Source organism: Chenopodium album, chromosome 4, assembly GCF_948465745.1.
Source record: "Chenopodium album chromosome 4, dcCheAlbu1.1, whole genome shotgun sequence".
Lineage (NCBI taxonomy): Eukaryota > Viridiplantae > Streptophyta > Magnoliopsida > Caryophyllales > Amaranthaceae > Chenopodium > Chenopodium album.
The window spans coordinates 75,165,772-75,176,447 of NC_137837.1; the positions used below are offsets into that span (position 1 = coordinate 75,165,772).

A 10,676-nucleotide genomic window follows, 5' to 3' on the forward strand; every position below is an offset into this window, starting at 1 on the left:
TTTATTGTCGACATAATGATCAAAAATTTATTATGGACTAGAAGTCCAATTAAATATGGATTTTTAAATCCACACTGTACAATGTCTTGCATCATTTTGAGTCTTATTTTCATGTGCATGTGTGATTCATAAGTTAATGGATATTTATTACATATATAGGAAGTTGTTAGATGCATTACTCATTGTATATTTGTTAATATGTTATCATATTTTCTATATCTCATATTGCATGCATTAATTTCTTACAATAACTGTGGTGTATGTAAATGTTCATTCAAAGTATAGTAAGATATGTTTACAACTTTGATGAAAAATTAGAAAGAGATAATATTCCAATGGCCTTACAATTGTGATGAAATTATTGATGACACCGATTTAATTGCACATTATGAATTAAGAAGAGTTCCTGAAGAACTTATATACGACCTATTGTAATATCCAGCCCTACAAAGTTTATATCTTGAATTTGCAATTATTATCAAACTCTTGAAAATCTATGTACGTGACAACATTATTAACATCTCAGCCTGAAGTTTGAGCATATGAGAGTTAATGAGATTTACTTTTTGTATTTGCAAGAGAGCTATCGTGTCAATTATGAAACGTCTAAATAATATCAACGGATCACTTATGCGTGACTATGTTTTCTTATGGTCCAGAAGAACCATGATTAGCGTATATAATTACGTGTGTTATATTATAATTTATATGAGAAGAATGATATTAATAATATCAAGTTTTGTCATCAAATTATTACTCGTATTAATGAATGTTTGATCAAATAATGATCATCAATATTTATTATCAACGACTTCCAGAAGAAGTCATAACCGTATAAGTTTATCCTTTGAATCATTTATTAAACAGATATTTGAAATAATGATATTAACGATAAACACATTTATGGTGAAATGAAGACACTTCACATGTTTATGTGAAGACTTGAAGATGCAATTTCAGTTTAGGAGTATCGAAGATCAACGAGTGATATTATACTACATATGAGAAGATATCTAACATATTGGATTCATTGCTGCGACACTAGAAGATCTCAAGCTATGTATTCATCAGGGGGAGAAAATACGCGCTGCACTCTTTTTCCCTTGACCATGGTTTTGTCCCACATTGAGTTTTCCTGGTAAGGTTTTTAACGAGACAGCATCTCGAGCGTATTACGAAGAATGTTGTACTCTTTTTCCTTCATTAGGTTTTTATCCCATAGGGTTTTTCCTAATAAGGATTTAACGAGGCACACTCTTCGATAATGGACATCCAAGGGGGAGTGTTATGAAATATTGTATGGATATCCATTATCCTCCTTTATCATTTCGGAATGTTCTAGAACTAGGGTTTATTGTTATATAAGCAAACCCTAGTTATATTGTATGTATATATATATATCCCCACTCTATGGAATAAAATAGACTGATCTATATTCTCTCCCTAATTTCTCCTCTTTCTCTTTAATTTTATAACACTTAACAAGTTTTTTTTTTCTTGTAATTGTTATTTCCATAAAAAAGGGCTGGTAAAAAAACAAGAAAAACGAACTAATTTAAGTATTCTCGAGTAATTTGTTGGAAAGTTTTGCATTTTTGGCATAAATCTCGACTGATATAATTTATTTACCAAATTGTCACTTAGGGTTAAATTTTTTTACTAGATTGTCGCCAGAGTTAATTTATTTACCAAATTGTCACCGAGGGTCTTTTTTATTTACCAATTTGATCAATTGGCCCACAAAAGGTTATCATTGTCCAACTATAAATTATTCTTCTTGTCTTATTCACGTTATATTTACCATAATTTCCCATTACCCAAATTCAAATTATCACATTGTTTAACAAAAAAAAAAAAAACAATGCATGATCTGTGCACCTGGGTGCACCATGAGCATGGTACACCCGGTTAAATTAAAAAATAAAAAAAAAAAAAAAGGCAGAAAAAAAAATTTAGATGTTCGAAAAAAAAATATGTAGGTTTTTGAAAAAGAATATGTTTGTGTTTAACAATGAACATGCATTGTTAAAGAACATAAAGACATTACAATAAGAAGATGATAAAAACTTTATGAAAATTTTATGAAAAATCACATATTAACGGAAAAAATCTTTACCAAACATATCATTTCCCCAAAAATAGTTCTCTCTCTTCAAAAATTTAACTTTCCATAATAATTTTAGTTCTCTTTCTAAAATATTTTCGACTAAAAAAAATTCAAGATTTAATTTTCAAATTAAATTTCAAAATTCAAAATAACATAGGTTATAAGAACATTTTTTTTTTTGAAGGGTAGGTTATAAGAACATAAGTTATAATGTAATGAACATATACTTCATACCCGAAGAATTTTGGGGTGTAAATCTCTCATTACTCATCGGGATTGAGAGGTGACCATCAATCACTGCTATAGAGAGGCTAATCGGGCTGCGGATTGGTTGGCTAATTTTGGGGTGAATGCGAATGAGAAGATTACCATGTTTGAGGCGATCCCGAAGGATCTTCGTGCTATTTTATTGGAGGACCTTGGGGGTGTGGCTTGGTCGAGAATGGTGTCGGAGACCTAGATTAATGTGTTGCTAGTCTAGTTCGTTTGTTTTTATTTCTGTTGTTTTCTTTCTGCCTTTTTGTTTCTTTTTTCTTTGTTTTGTTTGTTCTCTTGGGGCTTGCCCCTCTCCTTCACAAAAAAAAAAAAAAAAAAAAAAAAAAAAAAAAAAAAAAAAAACCCGGAAGAACACACTGACCAAACTCAAAGAACATACGATGATGATAATAATAATAATAATAATAATAATAATAATAATAATAATAATAATAATAATAATAATAATAATAAAAACAATGATATATGATAATAAAAAATAAAAAAAATAATTGTGCGTCACCCATTACTTCAAATAACATACGAGCCAAATTCAAACAACGTACATTATATTATTGAAACCCAAAAAACATGTTTAATCAACATATGTTAAAGAACATAAGTATAAAAGAACATATTATCAAACATATATGGGTATGTTCTTTGTCAAACATAAGTATGTTCTTTGTCAGTATGTTCTTTATCAAACAACCGTATGTTCTTTCTGTCTTCTTGGTGCACCGTGTACATGGTGCACCCTGATGTACTATTCTATTTTCCAAAAAAAAAAAAAAAAAAAAAAAAAAAAAAACACGAATACAATGTTTATCAAACATGTCAAGTTTTTAATTATGCAGTGTGTTATAAACTGGGGGCCCATTATTTCGGAGGCCCTATTCCATTGCACATCTTGCACTTGCTTTTCAACGGGCCTGCACTTAGAGTAATATAACCAATTTTCTTTTTTGGAGTTGGTGGGTCAAGTGACCCACCAAGACCCATGCTGGCTCCGCTAATGGTACATGCGCCTATACGAATCAGTCTCTGGCTAGTACACGAGGAATATCCAATGGGATAGGGAGTAATTGGTACGAAGTATTAGTATATACAATTACAAAAGGTTGCTCCTTATTTCTTCTCCACCCCAAGCTTGCTCCTATTATCCTATACATACTAGGTAGATGATCTTATTGACATCATTAATTAGTAATTACTCAGTAGTTCGTTATATTATAGATAGATGAGGAAGAACTTTCCTCTTATTTTGTATGATATATGGAGTAAATAGCTTCAATTCGTGATAAAAAAAAAAAAATTCATGCATGTATGTATGAAATGATGGTTCGTCTTATTGTACGTTTACCGTCAAAGTGGCGATAATAAAATTATTATCGTGTGAGGAAGGTGATAATGCTTTCTTGTTGAGTTTTAAGAAATTAAAAAAAGTAATAATCAATTATTCAATTTGCTTTGCTTGAAAATATAAATACTTCGTAAATATGATATCTGAATAACTGCAGTTAAAAAAGAATTAAAAAGAGAAAAAAAAAAAAAAAAAAAAAAAAAACCTTAACTAACTCAATAATTTTCAAAAAACTAACCTGAATTGACCTGCTAATCATTTCAATTCGTTATAAATCGAAGCCGATAAAATCCATTCGAAATTAAATCGTTTATTAGAATTAACATCCCTAAATCAGAATAATTCTTTATCCTCAATCCTTATTACACTACCTTATCCTCCTTAACCTTATTTTTCCTTACCAAACGGCCATTATGAGATTCATCTTAAAAATAAAAAATAAAAAATAAATAAAAAAAAAAGGCCTAAAATCATTTACTTACATGAATTTGATAGGTATTAATTGGGCCTTCTACAAGCCTGGCCCGTTTACATACTCTTATCCACAACATCATCATCATCATCTTGAAGACTTGAACAAAGGAAGAAAGAAGAGGAAGAAAATCGTTCAACACTTCGCAACTCTACTCCCACACACAAATACACACACTTGAAGAAGCTGCAAAAATGGCAGCAATGGCTGCTCTTCAAAGCTCTTTTACTTCTCTTTCTCTCTCCTCCAACTCTTTCCTTGGTCAACGCCTCTTTCCTTCTCCTACCTCTCCTCAGGTTCTTCGCCTAATCTTATTTTATCTTCATATTCCTTTTTCTGGCTTCTAATTTGGATTTTTTTTACAGTGAATTTTGATTTATTTTGACTCTTGTTTGCTAATATTCAATTGGGTTTTTCTTTAATTTATCAAATTTTACATTGCTTACTGGAATTTGATTAATTTAGACTCTTGTTTGCTAATATTCAATTGGGTTTTTCTTTAATTTATCAAAGTTTACATTGTTTACTGGAATTTGGGTGCTAGGGTGATTGTGTATTGTGAATTGTAAAATTATTTTGGTACATTTTAATTTTGATTGCGGAAGTTTAACTTATTCAATTATGCAATTTGTAGATAATCATAATGCATTATTTCTTGATGAAATGTTAGCAGTTTTAATGCCTAGGTAAAATCTTCAGCCAACAAAATTCAGAATTATATGATTAATTAGACAATGAATGATGAGAAAAAGAATACATCAAGTTTGTGTTGAAATAATTTCAAACAGTTTAATGTTGATACGATTCATGTCTACCCCTACCTTACCTACCTGCAAGCCACCACAATTCAACCCTGCCAACCCCCCTAAACACCCGCCCCCATTCCCAAAACCCGAACTCAACAACCCTACTAACCACCGCGAATTATACTTGGAACAAATTTTCTCAGATTAAAGTGAGTTGTAGAGGGGGTGCATTACTCTCTTTTGTGTAAGGAAAAGAAAAGGCCTTGCATCCTTCTTAATATTTGATTATTAGGAAGTATGATAAAACGATCAGTGGCTAATTGTTAAATGGCGGGAGAGAATGTTATCAATGCTGTAGCATTCAGTTAAAGCAAGAACTTTTTATGAAGTGTGTTTTCTTGCATTGTTCAATGTAGGCTTTTGATTGTAATTTGAAACTCTCTAATGTGAGAACATTCAAAGTCCTTTTTGCTTGGGAATTGCATATACTCTTGACTTTAGAAACTGAAGTGTTAGATGATGACTCATGAGATTTAACTGTGTGCACTTTCTCGGTAAGGGTTTTTACTCATAAGGGATTTTAAATCAATCAATCAATCAAAGCCTTAATCCCAAAAGTGGGGTCGGCTAACATGAACCAAAATTGATTATTCCGTGTAGTCATCAACATAAATCTTTCTCCTCCATCCCTTACGATCCAAAACTTCATCCTCACGTAAATCCATGCACTTCATATCCTTCCTCACTCCTTCCAACCAAGTCATCTTTGGTCTCCCTCTTCCTCGTTTAATCCCTCCATGGTCCCACTCTTCCACTCTTCGCACCGGTGCACCCTCGGGTCTCCGTCTTACATGTCCAAACCAACGCAGACGATTTTCCCTTAATTTATCTACAATGCCCGCCACACCTACTTTCTTGCGAATAACCTCATTTCTGATTCTATCTCTTAAAGTGTTTCCACACATCCACCTTAACATGCGCATTTCCGTAACCTCCATCTTTTTAATATGCTCTTTCTTAGAAGCCCAACATTCTGTACCATAGAGCAACACTGGTCTTATGGCAGTCCTGTAGAATTTTCCCTTCAACTTTAAGGGAATGCTGCGGTCGCATAACACTCCCGTGGCCGCTCTCCATTTAAGCCACCCTGACTTAATCCTGTGGGTCACGTCTTGATCAATGTCACCATTCTTCTGGATGATCGACCCTAGGTACTTAAAACATTCACTCATGGTCAAATCCTTTCCATCCAAACTCACCACTTCATTGCTTGTCCCCCTCTGAGTGCCAAAACGACATACCAAATATTCAGTCTTACTCCGACTTAGCTTAAACCCTCTAGATTCCAACCTTTGCCTCCATTGCTCCAACTTGACATTAACCCCATCCTTAGTCTCATCCACCAAAACGATATCATCTGCGAACAGCATACACCATGGAACCTCATCTTGAATTGGTCTAGTTAATTCATCTAGAACCGTTGCAAAAAGAAAAGGGCTTAATGCAGACCCTTGATGCAATCCGATTGTAATAGGGAAATCTTTTGTCAACCCTCCGCATGTCCTCACATTTGTTGACACATCCCGATACATATCCTTAACTAGGTCTACATACCTTCGTGGGATACCTTTCTTCAACATTGCCCACCAAAGTATCTCTCTTGGCACCTTGTCATATGCCTTCTCTAAATCAATAAAGACCATATGAAGATCATATAAAGACCATATGAAGATCAATAAAGACCATATGTCATAAGGGATTTTAAACATGACCCTTAATCACTTTATCAGCAATCTATTCATGAACTTCAGAGAATAGTTTGTCCTCTACCCCTCTTTCCATTGACGTATTTTCTATGATGTCTACATGTAGAATTCCTACTTGACAAAGTTGCTAACTAGAGAATTATAGAGAAATGTTTCTTCCTGAAAAGTTCGGTTCTTCTGCAGTATATCTGCGGAAAAAAGAGGGGGGGGGGGGGGGGGGGTTAGGGGAGCAGGCAGCTCGGGAGATGGCCTTCTAATTATGGGTTTGCAACTTGTGTGATAAGATTAGATATTGAATGGTAAGATGGCATTTTTCTAAAAAGGTAATATTTAAAGGATTTAGTCTTGTATGTGAGCAAATTTATGTGCATCACAATTTATGAAATATACTCCTGATACACCTTCTACCTTCCAAACCTGGATATAACCTGTGTTGCTATTTTATAGATATAGCTGTTGTGCCACTTTCCATGGACAAAACATAATGTGATATGAGATTGTAATATGGATGTTTTTTTAACCATCTGGTTTTCTTATTTGCAGGTTAAAACCGAAGGTCATCCGCCATGTCTTATTGTCATGAAGGTTGGTTCTTCAAACTCATGCTGTTTGTTACCTCTTTGAACTATGTCTTGCCTAGACATTATACAATCAAATTCCATGCCACTCCCTCTCTCCTCTCCCTCCCATCCTTCCCCCAGGTCCCCTAGAGGGAAGTGTGGACAAACAACACAAGAACATTTAGAAAATTGATAGGATACAACAAGAAACCAATCCTGTATAATGCTCGAGACTGACTGCAACCACAATTTCCAAATAAAAAAAAAATTACTGTAGAATTGATGATGATATAAATGTGTATCCCTCTGGAAGTTCTCTTAGAAAGGTAAAGAGAACATAGACTATCAGATTGGTCTTCTTGTGCTTGAAGGATTTCCGAAGGGATAGAATATTAATTCCAATTTACTTGTGAACCCAAAATAAATCATTTTTCAAATATATTTTTTACAAGCATTATATAGTTCTCAGTGACAAATTTTGAACTCTGCTTTTACCTATGAAGAAAGTTCTGTTATTGGTGATGGTTCTCCTATGATCCTATCCCTTGGGCCATGGTGAATTGGTGATCCTTTTTTTTCTCTTTCTTCTCTTTTGCTTATTAAAATACTTTAATTTGTTCTTCAACCAATCCAATTGCATGGTGATATTGGGAACTTTATTTTAGGTCTTAGGATTATTGTCCAATGTCTTATTGGAGAAAGTCATGTATACCTTATGGAGTTTTTGTCACACAAGGGAAATGTTTCTCAATGACCCTTCGTCATTGTATATTTGTCAATTTGTCAGTCTCAGATAGAAGTCAGGCACTTATCCAAGTCATTCCCCTTCCCTGTAAGGTAAAAATCATCGTTGATAATTCATTATGAGAGAGATTATTGGGTGATGTAGGACAATCGTGTCATTCGTGATCCTGAACACTAATAGATCTGCACTTGGAGATTCTAATGGCATATAGAAAATAAAACCCTGAAACATCAATCTTGCTGAGGTAATTTGGTAAAGTGTATCCCATGTGGCAATTTATTACTAGTATTGTTCGGGACTATGAATGTCGTGGTGGTCCTTATGCACTCGATTATATTTTTCCAATGCGGAGACTCGAGCAAACATTACGCTATGTAGTCATTTATTTTTTCATCATGCAGCTCAAGCGCTGGGAGCGGAAAGATTGCAAACCAAACAGTCTCCCAAAACTTCATAAAATGCATGTCAAAGTTGGGGATACGGTGAAAGTGATAGCAGGAGGAGAAAAAGGCAAGATTGGAGAGATTAGTAAGCTTTATAAACACAACAGCACGGTGATCGTAAAGGATATTAACTTGAAGACAAAGCATGTGAAGAGCAAAGAAGAGGGTGAACAAGGTCAGATAATCAAGGTATGTTGATTGTTGACATCAATCACCCTTTTTTTTCTTTTAATATCATTGCTATTTCTTTGCAACTCTGATGATCCGTATCCCCTGTTCAGATGCAGAAACATGCCTGTCAAATTAGCTTATATTTAAAAAAAAAAAAAGTGATTATAACATGATTTCTGCTTTTGCTGTGCTTGTCTGATTCTCATATGAAGACTTGAATATATTTGGTGGCTTGCTTATTGACACATTATTCTAGATATCCTCTCTTATTTGTGGCAAACTTTTATAGTTATATGCTTTTACTCTATCCCCTGAGGTTCTTTAGTAAATTTTATTATGAATTAAAAGATTAATTCAAAATTACCGCTTAAATTGAAAAACACCCCTAATTGTTGGACTACTTGCCTTTTCAGCTAAATATGTTACATGTAAATAAATGATTGTTAATCTCATCTCCAGATTGAGGGACCTATCCACAGCTCGAATGTCATGTTGTACTCAAAAGAAAGTGAAGTCGCCAGTCGGGTGGGTCATAAAATTCTTGAGGATGGAAGAAAAGTTCGGTACCTTATCAAAACAGGGGAGATAGTTGACACTCCAGAAAGGTTGAAGGAAATCCAGAAAAAGAAGGAAGCCGAAACAGCTATTGCTGCTCCTGCTTCCTAGAAAGCTCTTTTTGAGTGATCATGTCTTTTCTGTGTGATATATCCGATCTTCCTTGTTTTTAAAGCTACTGTAAGATGCTAGCTTAGCCGGAGAATAGCCATTCCACATCTTTTTGTAAACAAACTCTTGGCATATTAATTGTTGTAGTTATCCGGGATATCAATCCAAGTTATATGTCATTATTTGCTCTTTTCTTCTGTCTTCCCTGTCAAAGTGGCATATGATCTTTCTGAAGAAGTCGAAGAATAAAAACTTCAGTATCTTGACAACACGAACTTCAGAATATAGTTTAAAGGTTTAATCATATTTACATCAATTACCTCTTATAATGACATTCTATGCTGTTGCATTTCTAGAATAGACGGCTTTGAGAAGACACAGAAGGGCATACCCATAAGGCACCATGATTCTCGCCTTCACAACTGATTCATTTCTTCTCAGGTAACATGATGCCTGAAGCAGTACGATTTTCTTACAATGTGCCTGCTTTATACTAATAATACTAACCTATTAGTAGATTATCAGAAAGATTTTTGAACTAAAATCTAGTGTACTAGATTACTGAGGCGAATAATAGCTGTACGAAACTCGATCATGTAGCTCCTCTTCAAAGTTCTGGTGAGTGGCAGAATACTACTTGGGCTTGAACCTGAAATCTGAACTTTGAACTCGAGTACTCGACTAAGTACTCGACTATCTAACATCCCCTTCTAGTTCAGTTTGACAAAATTTTAACTCCCATTTTTACATTGATCTGAAGTGAACTTAACTTCTTATTGGAGCTGAACTGAACTGAATATTTTATGAGAGAAGGAAATTAAGGGTATGTTCTCATTGACTAAACTCAGCTGAATTGAATTGAACTGAAAATAATCGTATGAGAACATGCCCTAAGAACTGGACTGAACTGAACTTATTGGAGATGAACTGAACTGAAAATAATCTGAAGAGAATAGACCCTTAATGTAATTCATAAAAGTGGACACATGTAATATAAAAGAGAATTTATTAACAAAAAAAAAATGAATAAGTAACGCATCTAAATTAAATTTTCAAATACAGATTATAAAAAGTGATGCATAAAACGAAAAAATACACAGTAACAAGGAATCTGTACGTGACCTTCAAGATTGTTCTACAACCGTGTAGATCTATTTTGACAATTGATGATGAGTATCAAACAAAAACAACGCAGATAGATGCGTCTTTTCTTACACTTAAATCAAGGCATGCTTAAATTAGTACGAGTACTGTTTATTTTACCATTTGTTTTCTATTTTTTTACTCTCTTTGTGCACAAACATACAAAGATACAACTAAGCACTATGCTAAACACACTGTTTAAGGTACTTCTTTGTACTTTTTTATAAAGCAACCAATTT

The 10,676-nt window shown here is 33.9% G+C and overlaps 1 protein-coding gene across 1 annotated transcript; it reads left to right on the forward strand.

The window, feature by feature from the left end:
• The first annotated feature begins 4,288 nt into the window (after positions 1-4,288).
• LOC145629338 (large ribosomal subunit protein uL24c-like) lies at positions 4,289-9,491 on the forward strand. The gene is made up of 4 exons (XM_081681912.1): positions 4,289-4,493; positions 7,253-7,294; positions 8,416-8,646; positions 9,088-9,491. Exons 1-4 carry the CDS (start codon positions 4,392-4,394, stop codon positions 9,292-9,294), a joined length of 582 nt encoding a protein of 193 aa, XP_081538038.1. The 5' UTR covers positions 4,289-4,391; the 3' UTR covers positions 9,295-9,491.
• Positions 9,492-10,676: the final 1,185 nt, after the last annotated feature.

Bases quoted from the DNA above. Each gene is read 5' to 3' on its own strand.
- LOC145629338 (XM_081681912.1), top strand. From the start codon at position 4,392: ATGGCAGCAATGGCTGCTCTTCAAAGCTCTTTTACTTCTCTTTCTCTC. The intron at 7,295-8,415 runs GTTGGTTCTTCA...TTCATCATGCAG, and splicing joins CATGTCTTATTGTCATGAAG to CTCAAGCGCTGGGAGCGGAA. The intron at 8,647-9,087 runs GTATGTTGATTG...TCTCATCTCCAG, and splicing joins AACAAGGTCAGATAATCAAG to ATTGAGGGACCTATCCACAG.